The sequence below is a fragment of the Prenolepis imparis genome, unplaced genomic scaffold (assembly GCF_030444845.1).
Source record: "Prenolepis imparis isolate NDT839.2.m4 unplaced genomic scaffold, iyPreImpa1.0 SCAF_6, whole genome shotgun sequence".
In the NCBI taxonomy this organism is placed as follows: domain Eukaryota; kingdom Metazoa; phylum Arthropoda; class Insecta; order Hymenoptera; family Formicidae; genus Prenolepis; species Prenolepis imparis.
Window position 1 is genome coordinate 5,531,088 of NW_028141164.1, and position 22,230 is coordinate 5,553,317.

General features: G+C 37.2%; 1 protein-coding gene across 5 annotated transcripts in view; it reads left to right on the forward strand.

Annotated features, from left to right (window-relative positions):
* The first annotated feature begins 2,570 nt into the window (after window positions 1-2,570).
* Ppn (proteoglycan-like sulfated glycoprotein papilin) overlaps window positions 2,571-22,230 on the forward strand; it is a 106,381-nt gene continuing 86,721 nt past the window's right edge. For 4 of the 5 annotated variants that reach the window (XM_083039562.1, XM_083039566.1, XM_083039564.1 and 1 more), the window contains exon 1: window positions 5,361-5,516. In XM_083039562.1, coding sequence (XP_082895688.1) covers window positions 5,494-5,516 — 23 coding nt within the window. In that variant the 5' untranslated portion in view covers window positions 5,361-5,493. Of the gene's footprint in view, window positions 2,770-5,360; window positions 5,517-22,230 lie in introns of those variants that run through there. The other variant, XM_083039563.1, reaches the window with a different exon arrangement.

Below are 22,230 nucleotides of genomic sequence, written 5' to 3' on the forward strand. Positions count from 1 at the left end.
TATTGATCTATAATTTTAAATATGTTTTTAACAAAATATTTTGTGCTATCACAATCATTTAATATTTTGTGGACAAGTATAATTGTCTTAAAATAGTTTTATGAGGCAATGGTTTTCCAAAGTATTCTTTGATCTACGTGTGTACATAGCTGACGTCTATATACTCTGTAATATTTGTACATGGCACGATGATTTCAAGATATTATGAAAAAAGCTGCTGTTTCAAGGAAGTCCTGATCTTTTTGCAGCTCTTAATAACTTGCAATCTTATTGTGCAACTCTGTATTGTACCACGCTTGTGTGACGAGCACAGACTATTATGCAAATCGCATCTCTATAATGTCGGCCTGCCGATATTCATTGACGCAATCAAGTATATAAGCGGATCGATTTATAAATATAAGAATCGTTATTGGTAAAACTATAAAACGTCTTTGAGAAAAGAAACTAGGATCACGGATATAATGCAAGGACATGGCATGTTCTTGTTTCTTCCTAGAATTTTAAGATTCTACATTAGTTTTGCATCTATTAACGCGCAATATTCCGCAACATTTCTGATTTATAAATCACAGCTCTCTCTCTCGCGTATGAAATTTCCTATCGACACTAATGTCGAATATAGAATCGCGCGATCACGGAACGGCCGCGCGCGCTGCGTTAATTACAATTCGTTGCTGCACCGTCAACAAAGTGAAATTATGGCTGTGCCATATACGTAAAGTTAAGCACGTGGCAAGCTTCAAACAGACCGGATTGCAAACAGTACGGGGATTTAGTAATTTCAAGAGTTATAACAGGTGGTGTGTTGGATGCCACACACACCACACGCCGCCGACGTTGGCGTCCAAACACGGGCTTTTCAAGCGGGCCAGCTGCGTCACTCGGCATTTCTCCCGGTACTTCGCCGCCGCATAATACTCCCGCGTAATTAACAAAATGGTATGTCGATTAATAAAACGCGAGCGCGATTATTCGGCCAGACTCTGGTATGTATCGGACGGACGGATACGGATTCGGAGTCGAGAACGCGGATTATCCGATTCGCCGAAATTCAATAGCCGTTGCCGTTTGACGCGCATTGTTCGCCCGACGGCCAGATGCGTTAATTAACAAAAGGCCGTTAATGTATGACCGTCTATCGCAGATGCGATTCTCATCCGATAACGATGATGAACGAGTTCGTTCGTTCACGCACGCGCACAGAATAGCGTAATAGTTCGATAGACGAGGTAGGCAATATTTTCCCCGTCGAGAAAAATTTCATTTTTCGCGGTAATTGCGGCCTGCATCAAGTCATGCGCCTTTTCGAGTGAATATATTAATTAGGCATATAACATATGCATTCACTTTTAGCGGCTCCGTTAAATTCTTTGCTATTTATCGATGATGTTTTAAATTGAAATTATTTTAATTGAACGAATTTCAGTAATTTCGCTAATTAAATTGTGTTTACTTAAAATGCAATTATATCTTGCATAACTTAATTCATTTTTAATTTAATTTAAAGGATAAATACTTTATTAATTAATTTTCCAAAATTTTATATGCTTATAATTTATTAAAAATTATTAAAGCACTGATATTTCTATATTATGAAAGAATCTATTTATTACACATTTAATAATTATATACGGAGAGAATTTTCTCTTAGAATTTACCCTGAAAATCATGGTAATCGTGGGACAATATGGTATATGGAAAAAATTTTATGAGAATTTCTCTGATTAATATTTATCACAATAAAAATAATAATATCTATCACAATAAAATATAAAATATATTTGATTAATTTTACTAAACTGCATGGTAAAATTAATCAAACATGTTTTATATTTTAGCGTGTAGATATTATTATTTTTATTGTGATAAATATTAATCAGAGATATTCTCATAAAATTCTTTCCATATACCATATTGTCCCACGATTACTATGGTTTTCAGGGTAAATTCTAAGAGAAAATTCTCTCTGTGTAGGAAAGTAAATCTGATTAGTAAATGATTAGTAAAAGCAGAATGCTCAGTAAAATTTTAAAAATTCTTCGATATTTCTGCAAACTTCGATATATTAAAAAAAGAGGAGGGAAGCACACTGGGTGTGTGTATGTATAATATATTAAGGAAACGAATCTAAGAATCTCGTATAATGAAAAATAAAATCTTCATGATTCATCTCTCAAAGAATCGTATTATTCGCACGCTTCATCGGCAAATGTGCTTAAAGAAGAGCGGGGAACGATAAATTTATTAATCGGACGGCATTGGACGCATTTCGAATGTGGACGATGGAGAGAGCGAGAGGAGTTGGTGCTCGTAATTCGCGGGGGCGTTGGAGTATGAATGAGTAAGAAATCCCCACTATTGCTCCTCTCTTTAAGCTATCTCGTTCTCTTGCCAGTCGACTACCCCATATCTCTCCCAGCCCTACTCATCCCTCCCTTCCTCTTCATTCTCCCTTCCTCATTTTCTTCCTCTTTTTCTCTCTCTTTCCCCCATGCTTTGGCCCCTCTTCTTTTCACCGAAAGCAACTCATATCGGGGGTCGGTTCTCTCTTCGGGTTCCGCGCTTCTTTCGGTCAGTTTTCTCCTGTGAGTTGTACGCGCGCGTCCCTTCGTTAGGACCGACTTCCGTGTAGTACAGCCTTTAGGCCCTATAGCCTCAAAGAACAGAAAGAACCGACGTTGTGTTAGGAATAAATTCCTCTCTGCATCCTGGATTCCCGCAGGATCGGAGAGTCGTATTGTTCATCATGTACCATCGACTATCAAGGTAAACTAATATAGCAAGTATTTTTTGTTTTTACTTAATTAACAAGACCTTTATTATCTTGATTAAATTATTAACCCTTCTTTTTGTTGTATCAATGTTGTTCCTTTTGTCTTATTTCATTTGAGAAAGAATAGACGAAATATCTTTCTACGAAATATAAACAATACAATTGCTTTATTTTTATTTAAAATGTAACGATAACAAAAAGGAAAAAATAATTAAATTATATAATTGATACAATGCGGGAAAAGATTATAATTAAAATATATGAGCAGGTCAAATGCTAAACTGATATTTGAAGCATTATGATATACTATGTATTATTAATATTATGTACAATTTTCAATGATTTAATACATTCATATTTTAAATGCGATTTTTTTAGGTATTAGAAAACATCAAATTGTTTTTAATTATTTTTTATTTTAACTATCTTTATTTTACTCAAAAATGCTCCTGATTTAATAACAATAAAAAACTGATATGTGCTTAATACTATCAAGAAAAAAATTGCGCGTTGCTTAACGTTAAACGTCAGTCACAAAAATATCGCATCAAAACGAAAAGACGCATCGTGCTGAATAGTGTGCGATTCAAAGTCTTTTCACTTAAAATGGAAAATTACCTTACTCTCTCGGATAGGTACTCTCGCAATTATTAAAACGATTTAGTACGAAGTGCGCGAGAGTTTATGTCTACTTATTATTAAAAGTTCCACTTCTTCTTTTTTGAAATCGGTCGAACTCCGGTAATGTCATCCTATCTTGAAAATGCAGTTTAACTTCTTTGGTGATAATTACACAGTACTAGTGGCGAAAGGGATAAAAAATATAGCTCATTCGACATAGCAGTCGAATAATTCGATACGTAATAATTATGTCATATAAAAGCTTAAGATTTCATCAAACAACAAAAAATCTTTCTCTCCTTGGAAAAATCTGTCTTTTTTCCAAAAAATAATTATCTTTTTACGTCAAATTTTTACTAAATTTAAAAATAGATATAAATAAAATGTTATCTCTCCGCACATTGTTCTCGACATTTGTTTACATATATCATTATTTGAATGTGCAAAAAATTTCACGACTTTTTGCATATTTTTTTTATGTCAAATATTGTATCAAATATTTTATAATGTTTAGTATTAAAATTATCTTCCCTTCTTCATGCACGCGACGTTTGTGTGTTTTGTCGCGAGAAGTAATATTACATGCTCGCTACTATTACGGAACCATCGGGAGGGCTTTACATTATTCATTTGCTGTTTCCACGCGCTACGCTACACATCAGCCGATCGCTCGTAAATCGCTCGTTCCCGAGCGCCCTCGCCAACTCACTTTTCATTAAGACATTCGCGAAGTGAGTGAATGAACGGATGAATGGATTTCCAGAAGCCGCGAGACCGCGATCTTTCCTCGGCCTTGGGCTTAAATTGGTAGCATGCCAAATTTCTCGAATCCCCTTTCGATAACTCTGATTTATCATAACTCTCATAGATGTTATTAAACGACATAAATTTTAACTTAAGAGATAATTTTGAATAGATTACGTTCATTATTACCTCATATAAAAATGATATGTGAAAGATATTATAAGATATTTTATAAGAAATTCTCAATAATGCTAAATAATAAAATTTATTTAAATTATATATCTAATACATAATGCATAAAACGGAATTTTCATTCAAAGTTTCTCGCGTATTTTATTTTATTCTTTGTTTACGCATGATCAATATCACGAAAATAAAAAATTGACAGTCGATATTTCAATTAAATTTAGTTCAACAAAAATTAATTGGTATTCTTGTTTATCTATATATTCTTTGCAAAAGAAAAAATATAAATGTTCGTTTACAATTGATTTAGTACTATATATGTGAAATTAATATACATGATTATACACCAGAATACTTTTTGATGTTGAACAGTTTAATTATCGACGTTTCCGCCGCACTTTGCGAGTCTTATCTCAATTAGATATGTTTTATGTGAACATTGTTCATTTGCTTTTATTTTTACGTCCTAGAAATGATGCACATTCGAGTAAAACGAATTATTTCCTCGCATTAAATCTTTATGTAAATCTTACATATTAAAAAAATGATCTTTGTTCTCTTTTTTATCAATGTTCCACCGATATTTCGTAGTTAAATTAATTTATGCATAAAAATCATATATTCACATCGTGCCTATTACATGCAAACTCTTGTTTGTTGTAACGAAAACGTATTGTCATACCCACTCTCAGACGTAAAAACTAGTAATTACATGTTAATGTAATTATTAAAAATTCTATTGCGTATTTAATCGACAAGAATCTAATCTAAATATCTAATAATGATAGAACTTGCTAAACATATAACTGTATATTACACATTTAAAATTTATTTAAATTCCAAATTATTAAATTTGGAATGAATTTTAATATATCACGCGAGTTTATGAGTCGAAAATTTCACGAAGCCGGTAAGCGCAGTGGAATAAGAGGGCAGGAGCGCGAAATTTGCGGCTTGAGTGTCGAAAGGCCGCAGGCCCGTGGTCCATGACCGGTCGACGCAGCCTCCTCCCGGTTCCAGAGAGAATCGGAGTCACGTTCAGTCAGTGGCCGACTCCCGTCCGCGGAGGTGGTGCGCGTTATCGTTCCTTCGGGTCCTTTCTCAGCGGAGTGTCGAGAGGGGTTTTCCGGCTTCTGCGTACGTCCCGAGGCTCATCCTCACCGGGCATGACGAACACTAGGAGCACGTGGTTAGTCGAACATTTTTTTTTCGCGCCTTTTTGCGTTAACTTTTGTCGCACCAGTCTCTCGTTGCACCGTTTCTTTTTCACATCCGCGATTTTTGAATGTCTTCTTTATACTTGCTATACTTTTTTCTTTTCTTTGTTTAGACTCAATGATCAATTTTAGACTGTATCGATCAATGTTTTTCAGCTGTCTTAATTAGTCCGTTTTTGTGAAGTGCGCACGAAAGTACTTTGTTATAGAACCCTTTAAAGAGAGTTTTAATTAAAAGCTTAGGTGGTTTTTGCGCGTGGCTTTTTTACTTCTAACGCGTCGCTTTTGAGTCAGATGTTGAATCATGTATATATAGCACCTAATTAATAATTATATTGTTTACAAAGTCTCTCTAATTGATTTGTGCGAATAATGAATTTGATTTTTTTTCTTTTTGTTGCTTCAATCTCAGAATGACAAATCGAGAAAATCACGCAAAGATATGACAATACTGTCAAATATTTGAAACATCGTAATTGTATATAGAGTGAGCTGTTATAAACATACGCGATGATTTAACATTCTAAATCGTTTTTTTTTTGCTAGGAGATAGATCTTTAAAATTGAAATTGTCGTAGACAAATTGCATTTTTTTTACGATTGATTTTTTGTTTATTTTTAACTATATAGATATGTGTTACGACAATATGCCCAACTATTCGATTTCCGCTACTGTCAAATCCGCAATCTGTTGTATGCGATAAATATGCAACGTTGCACCATGATTCAATGCATATCTGCACGAAATATAACGCCTACGCTTTTTTTAGACATGGAAAAAATTGATATACTTTTATCACGATTCATATCATATATATTTTATTTCTTTATCACAATTATATAGTTTTATAGCTACCCTTGTATGATTATATTATTAATATAAAATTAACATTTATTATTCATTATTCGTTAAACATTAATTAATTATATTCTATTAATTTAATATATATATATATATATTAAAATTATATTCTTTTATGCATACATCTTAATTGACATAAATTTTAATCCTCAATTCTATAAAATAGGAAAATTATTAAATACCAATCAATTTGATTAATTAATAATTTCTTTATTAAATATCAAAATAAAATTTCGTAATTTTGAGAGAACACTTGTTGAATTTAATAGAATTTGCACATATATGTATATTTGGTAAAGTAATGCCTATTTTTTAAAATAATACATACATTTTTTATATAAAATAAAATATCTTCAGAAATTATGCAGCTTCAGAAAATTGCAATATAAACTTGAATATTATGATTGATCAGATATTCTACAATATAATCATACAAATCATATGATGATTAATATGTTTATACATATATATGTATATTATACACATCTAACATTTATCGATATAGAAACATATTTACGACAAGAAAAAAAAATATCAAAAGCATTTATTGATTTGCCAATCATACCGGTAATGGTGAATGATTTTAGTTACACTTCCGCATTTACATTCATAGAACGACCGATAAAATTCTTGTCAGGGAATTCAAACTATGCAGAACTATTCTCCGAACGATTCTATCGCTAGGCGTATGGAAATTTTGTGGAAAAATCTTCATCTCCGCTCGTCTAAGCGCGAACATCTATATACCTCTTCTGACATGCGTTCATACAATTCGCATATGCCGAGAAACGGGAGACCCTCTCGTAACTTCTCGTGGGATGCGAATGGCGGGTTGGTCAACATATGTGTCTCCCTCGAATGGCTCGTTTGTCAAAGCGGTCAAAGCGAGAGCGCGTCCAGTTATTATAGTTCATATACTGCTTCATATACTTCTTCATAGGCGACAGTATTGCGTTATTTTTAATGGCGATTTCGTGTAATCTCTCACACTATAACCTAACGCTATTACGCGCGAACGTGACTATCATTAACCTTTCACTATTCACACTATTCGCATTTGATAGGTGCTGCATTTGTCTCCGGCGTATATATGACTTTTTGCCTCCATTCTTACTTTCATATTGATGAAGTATAAACTCAGGAGATTTATATGTCTCACGGTTTATCTTATTTCCGTTTATTTTCTATATACTATATTGAGCTACTAGAAAAAAGACAGTACTTGCTTTTACATGAGCATTTTATATATTATTTATGAAATTAATGTTTTAGTTATACTAAGCTTTGATAATATCAAGCTTTTACACACATATTTCATGCTAGCATTTGAAGATTAAAATAGAACAACGGTAACGAAATTATTTTGCTAAGTGCATTCTCGTGTTTCTAATTAAATCTTGCTGAAAATTCTCTGTTGAGGAAACTTAAGCAAGAAATTCAATTAAATCACATCATCATCACATTGTCACATATTCGGCCAATAGTCACATATTAGCGCGAGTCACGAAAGTGCAATATCTTTGCCATCGATTTACGGTTGCAACTTATAACAGTACTCCACCTGCGACGAGTATAGAGGGTTATTGTGGCGAGCTTTCACAGGTATCGTCCTTCTGGCCAACCGCTTGGCAGGACAATGGCTTATGCTAATTTTCGCTGAATCTATGTAGACGTTGTCCTTCCGTCTCTGTACGCACAATACGCGTGTAACGTGTCGGAGTTTAAAATTGCAACAGTATTACGCTACATAGTATTACGCTTGCAAACGGCGCGAGATTTAACGTTGCACTTGCGAATTGTTTCGCCCAATGAAATTACAACTTGTCGCATTCTATGCAATTACGAGAGACTTGTGCTTGTAGTTTAATTTATTTCAACTTATTTACGCACACGTTCACATATTATAATTGCAGACAAATGTTTTTTATTTTATATTTATTTATTTATTTTGTAAATTAAATTGTTATTTATTTAAAGGTCAGTATTTTCTGGCGCAATTTAAAGATTCTGAAAAATATACTCCTTTGAAAATTATTAGAAAATTATTAATATGTTGAAATGCTTGGCTTATGTTGCATTTAAATCGGAAATGCATACCTTCACGGAGTACCTTTACACTGACGTGGCAATATTACGAAGGTTACCGCATTCAAAGGCGCATGAGAAATAATGTAACTCACCAACGTCCTGATCTTTTTTGAATTTTAAATTTGAGAAGTCTACTTCGCGGGGACAAAAGACCGTGAGCTTTTGCCAAATAAACAATTTTATGTCGACCGAATAAATACATGTAAACCGCAACATGTGTCCTGTTATATATATATATATATATATATATATATATATATATATATATATACATATATGTATATTTATATATTTACTCGTAGAATTTCCCAACGCGAAAAGCATTCTGTCAGGTAGTCGGCCACATACGTTGCAGACAATCCTGCATTTCGTGGCTTATTTTGGTTCTTCTAGATAGGGGGCCAAAAAGCTGTTATTTCTGTTCTATAAGTTAATACTCCAGGGCACAGCCCTCGTGTGCTTTGTTATGCACACAAAGTCGGTCCGAAACACTCGAAAGTATTACGGTTTTGTTTATTGTTGGACGTTTCCGTTTGTACAAACGAGATTACCTCACGGAGGAGTACCGTGTCGTCGAAAGTATGCACTTATATCACAACTCGCGTGTACTTTCTGCCTCGATTGCGCGTGACGTATCATGATACATAGATGTGTGTGTGCTCTAAATAGATTTGAATTAAATATAATCTCGCGAGAGAGAAGAGCCGTTTGATCGATTGGAATCGAGGTTCGCGAACTGCGCACATCGATCACTAAAAGTAATTAATAAAACCTCTGTATTTTCAATTAGTACAAAGCGCTTCGCGCTCATCAAAGTGATTATGCGCTACGGCTTTCGTAAACAAAACGCAGACAATGCATCGAAATGTTGATTAAATAGATAGAAAAAAAATAATAAGAAAAATATAATGTATATAAAAATATAATTCGAAACAGACTCTCTCTCTCTTCTCTCATTTTTATATTCCTCAAATTTGAAAAATTAAAAATTTTGCTACATCAGTATTGTGTATACTTTACAAAATTTATTCTAAATATTAAATCCAAAAATCTCTCAGATCAACAGTCTGTGCTAAATTTTTAATAAGGAAGTTGCGACCATATGTGTCGCGCCGAGGAAGGGTTAACTGAAAAGGAAGTTTAGTTTCTGGACTTTTGGGTACGACCCCTTTCAATCGTCGATGAAACGCTCGCCGCACATAAAATTTCGAGATTCAGAAATATCGCACATTTCGACAAACATATTGAAATGATTATAATCGGAAACAAAATAAAAGAGATTGATTTAATTTTTTATATTATTAATATAATGTGAATTCTGTCATAATTAATTTTTTCTATTAAATTTATATTTCGTGTAAAGATGTTATTTACAAAATAGTGTGGCGAGCGTGCAAATAAATGTGATCTTACTCTAAAATCTTACGTTCGCATATATGTAATGGAAATATATTGCGCACGACGTGTCGTGTTCTTCTCAGAGATGCATATTCATTTTTTATAATAAAAAGAATACGCTATATACTTTAGCCTTGCACGTGTCTTTACTCGGTGCACTATATGCTTTTCCGATATAGAAATCGGTTTTATTAAATTCCCATACAATACCTTTTTGTAGGAACGACACACACGTGTCTTCGTGTGATTGTCATGATAAAAGGCAAGCTACCAATCCCGCCATTCGCCGGCAAGATTCCAGTAACAGGATTCCATTATTTATAAACTCCTTCAACGAGATTCCATTATTTATAGAACTATATAGGCTATTGAAGTTGATGGGTATTGAATGCGTCTTCTCGTGGATAATACACAATAATATTCTCAATCATCTAAGCTTAGAAGTGTATTTAAAAAGGGTAGCGGTATACGCATTACATGATATCGTATAATATAAATTAATCCAGATCATAACTTGATAAAGTATATTGCTAAAGTTTTAAATCTTTATATGAATTTAACAGAATATAAAATAAAACTAAAAAAATTAAATTAAATTAAATTATAAAATAACTTATATATAAAGAGATTCCATAAATAAAAATAAATAAATCATTGATATTACATATAAAATTTACAGTGAATCAGCATCACGGTCTGTTAATTTTATGTAAAGTCTATTTTTATAAGCTCACAAAACTGCGCGACTGTGATTTATCAGAATTTTTCTCTTTTCGGAATCTATAGATATATTTCTTTTTTCTCATGACTTCATTCTCTGTACGACTCCGCTTCGGAGCAACCAGTGTCTGTCTTCCGGAAGATGTGGCATGGAAAAGATTCTGACTTCACACCTAAACATTACGGTGTTTGTATATACAGTGACGTGCGAGCAACGAAACTTTAAAGGAAGAATCAGGGGATCGGGGAATTATTTTCGGGACGAAAACCGTGAATGTACAAATAAACAAGAAGCAAAGTCGACTGGATGCTTTTTTTAAATATACAATTTTTTAAATTTTATTTACGTAACGTACGTTATTTTATTTACGTACGTTTTTACAACAAAAATATATTTTGAGAATATCTTGTGACTTATATGATTAGTCTCAGAAAAATTTGAATAGTGAAACATACTAACATACTGAAATTAATACTATATTACCTATACATTATTATTAACTCAGATTATAGAAAAGAAGAGTGTTTCGATCGAGGACAACTATTATTGCACAGCTCTTTATTTCTGATGTCGTGTTATATTTTTTTGTGCTTTCATCGAGGAGTAAAAGAAACGCTAATTTGTTCTCGGAAGTTTTGACCGGATGACTACTCGAAGTAATTGGATTGTTCCTCATCCGTAACGAACTTGATTCAACCATAGCAGAGTGCAATTTAATACGCTTAAAACTTAAAGACACAATATATACTTCTAATCTAACTAGTTGTAATTCAAATCTAATCTTCAAAAATCTGGGAAATAACAAGATATTGAATCAGTTATAGAATATTTGAAAATATTGTACACAATTTTTTTCGCGAGGATTATTCATATTTTCTTTCATTTATAAATTCTTTTCTGTCTGAAAAAAATTTTATTTAACAAACATCCTTTATTTAAATCATTAGGAATTTTTTCAATTATATTATATAAAAACGCTTGATGCGTTACATGTTTTTAATTTAATTAATATTTTTGCGAATAGCTGCTATATAAAAAACTCCTTTCTTTATTATCTCGCGGTAACATTGTGCAACATAGTTTGAATTATTATCTCGATGGTGAAAATTCACTGCGCAACTTCGCAATTCCTGATATCAGTGTGCTGACGCTGACTCGTATAAAACGAAAATATTTGCCGACGCAACTTTGCAAGCGAGAACTCATCTCTTCTTCGTATAAAAAAAGATTCCTTCCTCTTTGCGTTTTAATGCCTTCCTTTTTAATGCGTTCCCACATCCACTTGTAACCTGGGACGGGGTAATGCATGTGCGTCTCTGTGTTCGTCCATATTCATTTGACTCGTAATCCGACGCGCCAGGATTCATGAGCGACCGACCACGATTAATCAGACCTCACCGAGATGTACGACTGTAAAACGTTTAATCGTGGCAGCGTCTTAGGATTTTTCCTTAATTACTCGATCACACGATATTAACGCACGAATAATTCTCACAGCTCCTCCAGACGCGTAATCGAATCTCTGTATCTCTCTCAGAGTATTACGTGAGCCGTTCTTGACAGATCTCGCGAATACTCTTGTTAGTCCCCGTTTTGCTGCATAAGGTAGAAAAGATTTTAATTTTAATTAATCGACGAACTATATTTGAGGAGCATTTCACGCGCAGATCCATAATTGATTTCATATTTGAGGTCACAGAGAGAGCCGCTCGTCGGCGCGCCTGCTTTCGCGCACTATACGCGATCGTGAATTATACTCGGACGTTCAAAGAGCAGTAGGCTACCGCAATCAATCCAGGACCCCTACAGCCCTATGCCCGGTGGTCGACCGGTGGAATGTCTCACCCACCTCTCGCGAAAGTACTACCACAAACGTCGTCTTGCTTACGATGATAACGACCACAGTAACGATTCTAGCTAGCATCGCGCGAGCATCAAACATCGCGAAGTACGAGGGGATACGATTCCCTGTAGCATTGTTTGATCATGGTAATTACGAGCCAAGTGCTCCGGCAAGAGAGGAGCAAAAGGGCCAGGAAAAAATGAAGAGGCCGAGTAGACGAGAAGCGCGAGGGAGAAAAAGAACGACCGCATACACACGGTATTTCACTCATTCTTTCTCTCTCTCTCTCTCTCTCTCTCTCTCTCTCTCTCTCTCTCTCTCTCTCTCTCTCTCTTTACCTCTCTTCGTTCGTCTCATCCTCACGTAGGAAGAGGCTGCGGAGCGAAGAGAAAAAAGTGTCGGTTACACCGTATCCTCGTTCGTCTCCGTCCGTAGGAAAGCGACCGCAATCGATAAAATATTGCGATAGGGATAAAGGCAACCCTTCTGCGCTCGTGCGCGGCCACGCACGTACGCACGAAATGGAACGAGCGATGGTACGTATGACGCGCGTGTAATCCTCGTGTGACAGGCAGGTACATTGAGGTAAATAAAAAACGAAGCCTTTAACGCGGCACGGAAATAAAAGGGAAAATAAAAGCCTTCGAGCCTTTTTACTGTTGGAAGTACGGTTGGAAAAATCGTCGGTCCTCCCCTTTGACTGCGATTTTACAAAGAAACGTTTAACGGCAAGCCGCTAAGTCTGAGTCATCTCTGAAAGCGTCTAATCTATCAACGCGTTTCATGCACGTTGTTGCAACCGCTAGTGCGAGATATATTCGTCCTCGGAAAAAAATAACGCGCGCATATAGTCGGCCAGTCTTCAGCGGACATAATAACTTGCAATCAACAACGATCATTCATCAGTAGCTAAGTACGATTGCTCGTCGTGTATCAAAATCAAGCAAGACGAAAATCCATCGAGTCCTTTGGTCCTCTTCCCCGTGGAAGAAATCCCTCGCGAAAAGTAGAACAACGAAGACCACAAGAGCCGAGAAAAAAAAACGTAACATCCGACTTGCATGTTCATCTCTTCATCGAGTAATTTGTTCATCGAGGAACGCGTTTAAGCATCGACCATCGAGCGGATCGAGCGGGAACCGTAGAGAATCGATGGTCGCCGGTTTTGTTGCCGATTCGTTCGCCAGAGAAAAATCGATCGGAAAGAATTTCGCTGTTGTGGCGAACGCGCAGATTCACGAGCTACCCGTGACGGCAGCTGGCTACCACGCAGCAGTGAATATGACCCACGTGACGGCGTTTTACGACGGTCGTACGTCTAGCGGGTCCAAAAGAGCCTCGGCGAGGTAACGACTTCCATATCACGCCCGTTCTTGCCATACGCAATTTCTTGTACTGTTGTAATCTCGGGCGTCGTAACGCTTGTTATGTAGAGAGATGACTTTTAACTCCGTCTTGAACTTTAATAACTTGCGTTCTTCAGCCAATAATCTGTCATCGTTAAATTATTCGTCGTTTATGGAGGTTTCATCTCCTAACTCTATAAGATCTTGTATATTTTAAAAGCTAGAATTCAGATAACTTTATGATTTATTCTCTTTTCGTTCAAGAAGAAAAGCGAGAAAAGAAATTGATTAAATCATGAAGATGAAGGAAAGATACGATCTTAATGGGGGGGGTTAATTAATTTCCTGATTGAGATGAGTGATATTTTGGAGTCGACAGACAGTCATAAAATAAAAAGTACCATTCGAAAACTTATTCGCGACAACTACACAATGCGGACGCATGTAACAAATTTCTAATTCAGACGCGACAATGACGAAATGAATTCAATCGAAGAGCCATTTCTATCACGTGTCACGTGTATATATATGTATCTCGCGTTGATCTAGCAACGCATACCATAGCAATCAAGACGCGAGCAATTATTTATCCTTCTCGTTCCCGCTTTGTCCTCGCCTTTCTCATCCCGCATTCCACGACCGCAATTTCAGATCCGTCGTTTCGTTTCGTGTTCGCGTATCGCGACATCACCGTCGAGTTTCTCCGGGTCGCATCCCCCTGTCAGAGTAAGCACCAGGGCAACCTGTTGCTCTCCGATACCGCTCTCCGTCGTTCCTCACGTCCGTGACCGTGTCAGTGAGCTGTTCTCTCTCTCTTTTTCTCTCTTCCTCTCCTTCTCTCTTTCTCTTCCTGTCCCTCTCTCTCTTCTTCTCCCTCTCTATTTCTCTCTTTCTCTCTTTTTCTCTTCACTTCTCGTCTTTCTCTGAGTCTCACCTTTCTCAGGTCACGTCTCTTTCGTTCTTTCCTCGTCGTTTGCTCTTGTCTTTTTCCCACTCGCCGACAAACGACAGAATGCCCTTGGTCTGCGACGTGTCTACTATGCATGTTCTCCTGGTAGCACGAAGACCTGAAACGTCGCACTCTGTTGCTCCGTTCGGACACGCCGTCCTTGTCACCCTGAGGCCGGACGCCGGCGCGTTCTCGCTTCCTCGACGAGTCTCCTCTTCCTGTCTATCAAGCTCGTCCGGCTTTCTCTCTTGCGCTTTTCCACGTTTCTTCTTCTCTCCTCGCTCGTGTCCGGTCGTTCCCTTTCCATCTCCCTCTTGTATGTCTATCTCCCTACCATTTCGATGCCGCTTTCTCGGCTCTCGCTGCCGCCTCCTCTACCGTCTACTGATGCCTTGATCCGTACCCTCCTGTTTTAGAAGAGCGCGGTCACGGGATGAGCGGCTGAAAGTGTGGGAAAAGTCGACACGACTAGTGCGAGTCCGGATTTCGGATGAGGCCGACGAACGATGACGGGTAGCTTATTATCACAAAAATAATTTTCATATTTATTTATGACCGCGATAATGAACAACGAAGAACTCATTATACTAATTTTGTTTGACATCTGCTTGTATCATATTCTCGCAAAGTATGTGAAAATTCCTTCCGCATCAGCTGTTTCAAATTCTCATCAGCTATAGATTCTTTCTATACTACTATCTATATCATACATTTTATTTTCTCAATTTTAAATATATTTTAATTGTATTAATTATAAAATTTAATTTACTCATTTAAAAGATTTTATCTGTGATAATTAAGCTATGCAATAGTTTGACAGTTATTCTGAATTACGTGGAATTGAGATCCCTTGCGTTTTTCGCCAAGATTTTATCCTCACGCCGAAAGAGCGTGCGATCGATACTATTGCGCGATAATAATCGAGACGTGTACTTTCGGCCGTTGAAATATCGCTGCGAGACGCATCGCGACAGTTATCGACACTGAAAAATTATAGTCATCGCCATTCCCTGTACCATTGTTCCGCGTTCGCGTCCCGTCTCTCACGCAGGTAATAACTGTCGGTCAAAAATTATTATCACCAACGATCCCCAGCCAAGGCGATATACTCTGCGGTCGCATCCGCGTGACGAGTAACGAGTCCGGAATTTGGAGGCATATCTCTCGACCCTTCTCCACCTTCTCGTCTCGATATACAGGGATATTCGTAAGGAACGTAAACTAACAACGAAGCCAGTCATACCGCGAAACGAGTTTGCGGTGTGACATTTCTCCGCTCGTTCCACGTGAAAACCACAAGACGATACCCAGACGACCGAAATGTCTGGCAATGACTGAGGAGAAGGGAAAAAGAGAGAGAGAGAGACTCTTGTTCTCTTCTTAAAACTACCCTTTGTTTGACCGTTTTAATCACTTGTCGAAGCGTTATCGAAAGCTTATTACGTGTCACGCGCTACTAATTATCGAGATCTTTACGTAAAGATTTTTTACGTAGTTTTTGTTGAAAAAAAAATTGCTGGTATCTAGCTTAATTATCGCCGGCGGAAACGTGCGAGTGAGCGGATTATTAGTGCGCGTATATCATGTACAAATCGAGGCAAAAAGTGCATTTGTCATTGCCAAGCGGAAAGAGATTGCGAAACGCGTAACTAGGTGTGAATTATCAACTGCTTCCAATAACTCTTGCGTCACACCTGTATTTTTCTATTATCTCCATGTTTTAATCTTGCTGCAAGTTGTAACGCTACATCTATCTCACTGGTGTACACTGAGAGTGTAACATAGTTGCTTTCCGGGACACATGCCTCCCTGCACGCGAATCGTCATTGCTAAAACGATGTGACATGCTATATAGGACCAGAATGTAACGGACTAGAAAGCGCATTCGCGAAGGGGATTCGCGCTTGTCAAGCATCAAACTGCTCTTGCGAGCATGCCAAAGTTTAGCGCAAGCATATTTTCGTCCGCGTTTATGAACAATTTTATAGCTTACTAGCAGATGACAAGTTCTCATGGCAATTGCCCGCAAATTTCATATTCTTTATAATATAATATAATTTAATCTATAATACATTATAAGTCTTATAAAGTTGAAACACTTTTATAAAATTAAGCCTTCGTGACTTATATTTTTATCAAGAAATTAATGCATTTCAGAATGCAACTTCGGAAAAGATGCAGTATCTATTTTATCTCTTGTCTCAGTTATATTAAAAAGTTTGAACATGAAACAATACGAAACACGTTAATTGTTTCAGACAATGCTTAGAAACTTCTTCACCTCGTAAAAATCGGATGTATTGGATGTTTCGGTAGTCACTCTATTTTCGTGATAGCTCTACTTTCTCATCGATGAACGGAAGAATAGATCATGAATCGATAACGTTGAATACGTAAAGCGCGTTAATCTATTTCCGGTTCGACGATAGAAGACTGATATCTGGTGATGTCGCGAAAACGTGACATAAAATACTCTTCTAGCGTAAGAAATATATTTTGCATTCAACGCCTAGCGGACAAATCTCCCTTCCGCGGATACGAGCTGATGTACGATTTCGTCCTTTTTTTTCTCTCTACAAAACGTGTGCGATGAAAAATCACCCTTTATTTATCACTTCAGTTGCGATCAATCCTACAGGAACGGTCAGTGAAAAACGATCGAGGATTCGCGAAACTGAAAACCGCGTTTGAAAGAAAGAAAAGAAAGACGCTTTTTCTTTCAAGCTCGAGACATGAGCATCGTTGAAAGACTGCGTACGATGATCAGTAATCCTATAAGATCATCGTTCTTTCGTGTCGTTCCAGTCAAACGTAAGACGCTATGAAAAATTATTTCTTTTATATATATACTATGCTAACCTTACACAATATTTATTTCTATAGTAAATGCATGTAAAAAAAAATATATCTTGGAAGAATTATATTTTGAAGTGTATAAATATTATTATCAAATTAATTAAAAACGAAATATTTTCAACTACATCAATGATATTAATATATATCATTTATATATCTTCTACATTATTTTTCTGAATGCTTCGTCTCTAAAACACAATTATCACATCACATCGTTTTGGATAAGCGGGGGGAAAGTACACATAAAGATTTATATATTAAGAGGTACAAAAGATATCGCAGCAAGTCGTCGGTGCAAAATATCTCGCGACGTCAGTTTATGAAAAAACATATTAAAGGAGCATCGATGAATGCAACGTGGTTCAAGCAGCTCGAAACACGCTTTTCACAGACCGCCGACAGTTGACGTGTTCCTTGAATCAGTACTTAGGGAGACCACAAAATGTAGGACAGTAGGACCTGTTCGCGCGCCGAGAGGAATTCTAAAGATCTCATTATAATAATCCCCCACGTGTCCCGAGGGCACGTCCCCGCGGGGCAAAATGTCGCATTGTGATCGTTGTGCTCGCCGGTACGGCGCCCTATACCGGGTGTTCGCGCTTCGATGGATCGGTGAGTCGCGTTAGAGATTTTTTCGAGTTCATCGCGCCTCGTGGCACATCTGTGTGTACATATGTGTATGATGTGATCTGCTTCCTCACATCTCCGCGTCGTCTCGTATCGAACAAAGCCGAGGATGCATCTCGGCATTCTTCGGATATCTCGACGTAGCGCCTTGGTTTACTTTTCCTTTTCTTCTCATCTCTCGTCTCATCCCGTTTTGTAAATCACGGACATCCGATAAATGTCCCACGATGCAAACATACGTGCATTTCGCATTATGCATTACGAGGGCGCCGACAGTGCATCGCACACCCGCTATATCTACTTATGTAAATTGAGCTTGATTCTTCGCGGTAACGAGATTTCTCGCGGCAGCGTGCGATGTTAAACGCGACGGGGAATGAATTTTTTAATCACATGCACGTCGAGAATGTCACGTATGTCGGACTTGTTCCGTGTGGATCGTTTTTTTTTCTTTTTCATTATTTTTTTCCTTTCGCTTTGTTCATTTTTTATCCCCACCCCTCTTGATTATAATACAAATATAATAATCCGCGCAAACATTCACCGGGGACAAATCTTTTGGTTTAAATTCCTTTATAGAGCTTTAGTTAAAAAATAATGAAATAAAAACTCTTTATAAGCAAGAAGCAAGGAATTAACAAAAAATAAATAAAATAAAATAGAAAAGAAAGATAAAAAGAAATGTATATCTAGGAATAACCGGAAGAGTTGAGAACCTATCTCTTGATCCTCTCTTCTTCTCTTCTCCTTCCTTCTCTACTTTCTCATGACTGAGCGTTATGTGTTCCTTGACCCTTGGTCCATTCGTGCCTACCTACAACGCATCGATGTACTGTAGATCGGTCCGAGGATTACGACATCCCGCAGAAGGTCGATGTGTCTTTGAGGGTGAAATTGACCTGGAGAAAAGTCGCGTGGGAGTACCGGTTGAGCTTGAACAATGACGGTATGTTGAGTCTCACGTGCGATATCTCAATGTCGCGCGGACGACATTTTACACGTTTTACGAGACACCCCGGGCCGAATCTTCGAAACGTCAGACTTAAGAGACAAATGACGAGATACGGCGAAGGGACTCTTATGAATCTTCCCTTTAATCCCTTCCCCATAAAGAGATCCGAGAGATGGAAGAATATTTGCTCGTATAACATTGTTAAGGCATCTCCGTTTAATTATAGTCCAAGTTGGAATTTTAACCGTAATATACCGTTGTTGTGGAAACTCGTTATTATTATATATCGCGCGTTATTAATTATCGCTCATTTAATGTAACAGCGGTAAAATTAAGGAAAGCAAAAAAATTTTTTTTTTGCAAAATAAAATCTCGCAAGTCTTGCAGATTCTGCCGGAAAAGATTGACGAAGCCGGGAATAATAGAGAGTCTCGTTTCTCTCGCAACAAGAAAACCGTTGTAATTTCGACAAAAATTTATTTCCGAAAATTAAGTTTATCGAATCAACCTGCCGGCCTTTTCGATCAATGTCAGACCGTACCAAGATGGATGTTGCAAAATTGCGGGGTCGTATCTATCTGACGACGACGCCCTCGCCGGAGGATCCGAAATAATAGGGTTTGCAATTTTTGCCAGCCTCCGCTGCGTCACGAAAATCGCGATGTAACGCGCATCGTGCACCACGTAACGACCATCGAATCGCGCGCGATTGCAGGTAAATATCATCCTCTATCACGCTCTAATCTGTAATAGAATCGGCTCGTTCGCCGACGAGAATTGAATAAAGGGATGTCCGTGGTCGCGAATGTCGCGCTGTCACGTCACTGTTATTTTCGGAATATTCGATCAAGTCCAATTTTTTTTAACTTTTCGAATTTTTTTGACATCTGTTCGATGCGTAAACTCGCGCTTTTTTCAAAATCGTGCACGATAATCCACCTTCGCCGCAAGAGCCGAAAGTGAAGGAAATTCCGAGATAAACAACGGGCTGATATATATATTGTAATATGTATGTAGCGTAGAAAACGATGAAATTATTTTTTAATCACGATTATTTATTAGAAAATAGTTGTTTTGCGAAGACGAGAAAGATTAAATGCTCCGGGCTAATGTCCTCCGATGACCGAGCGGATCAATTTACCGGGTCGAATCGCCGACTCATTCCGAGCTCATTTAAAACTTTATTAACTATGATTTTAGATTAGAGAGACAGGATGATCGAGAACTGACCTATCATTTAATTTGTATCATTAGTCGCGCTCTGAAGTATAATTGATAGCTAAATGTATTCACCGCAAATGTGTTTATCACAATATTACATGCATTTAATGATCCTTGATTGAATAAAATTACAATATGTAGGATATACTTTTTCAGTATAATATTAATATACATTTTAATATATATAATTTTAATTTACAAATTAATTTATAATTTAAATTATATTATTATATATAATTATAAATTGAAAATTAATTTAAAAAACTAATCTTTAATAGAAAATTAAAGAATCTATGAAAATGAGAGGAAAAAACCTCGGGACACTTTGTATACGACATGAGTTATGAAGTTTCGAACGAAGATGTAAATGCAATAGCTGTAAATCCGAATGATGCCGGGTCACACGGTTTACGACGCGGTATACTCGCGGTCGCGTTAACGGATGTGTTTTTTGAGTGGCAAAGAGATCTTTATCTTGCAGTAACTGCCGTAGCGGGTGTCTCCGAGCTTTTGTGTGCTCGGTGCATTAGCAACGACAGCGAGGAACACTTCCGCCGTTATCTTGCTCATGTTACGTACAGTGGCTCTACTGTCCTCTTAGGCGTTGCACCGTTGCACCTGCGCCGCGATTTCTATACATCACGAACGTAATCGCTCGCGTTCTTCATCCCCGCGAACGTCCAGAGAATTTTTTTTATTATAAATAGCGGGCTAGTATTAATGACGGGGTGATGATTCCCGGCGGGGGAGTCGCTCATCGTTAAGTCAGATTTACGGACGAGTTGTATCACTGTCAACGAACAGCTGAATTTATTCCGACAACTGAATTAATTCCCGACCTTGTTCCGTGCCGCGCGAACACTTAATATCGCTTGAAGTGCGGTTCGGAAAAGTTTTCTGGGGCAAGCCGATGTTGCGCTGAAATTTTTAATGCCGCTAAAAGCACCGGCATTGTTTAACGGCTTTTCGTAAATATGACTTTGCCGTCACATCGATTAAATTAGTTGCGTCTAAATAAACAATTCACTCGCGAATGCAGTAACTCGCATAATAATCACATAAAGTACGCCCTTTAATTTCTAATGTCCTTTTTGCATTCATTATCCTCTGAATTTAAGCGAACTAAAAACCAAATAAATAACTATTAATTTACATTAAAATAAAAAAATTGAATGTATCAAAAAATAGAATAAGAAGCAATATTTTTAATTAAAAATTGTCACCAAAAGAAATGAACTCCAAATCTTTCGAGGTATTTGTAAATATAAAGGATGACTTTTGTTACATTATATTTGCATTCCGAAAAACCGTGAATAACATTGGAAAACGAAAAATTGAATGGATCAAAGTATGCGATAACGAGCTGTAGCAAAGTCTCAATCGCGATTGAAACAGTTCAACAGAACGGTTCGCGGGACGCGCGTTAACGTTACACTCGACAATGCATCCAAGGCATTCCGCGCGTGATTCACAAGCCGGTTATAATGCACATTTACTCCACCTGCAGGTCAAACGGCCTTTGTGTCTACGTCTGCCACATCGCGTGCGCCACTAGTCGTTCAGTGCAGTATCGAGTGAATTGAGAATATATGGTCAGATATGATCACGAATGTGATACGTGTAACGATGTAATACTGAGCCCATTTCGTTCTTGCCGCAGAAGCGAAATTCAATGCGAAGCAGAGAAGCATTAAATAGCTCGTTATGATCAAGCACCTCTGCTTCTGTACTAATGCGTATTGAATTAGCAATTTATAACATCTTGATATAACTTTTGATAAACAATCGTCAATCATCTTTCTCGCAAATGCTGGAATAAATAT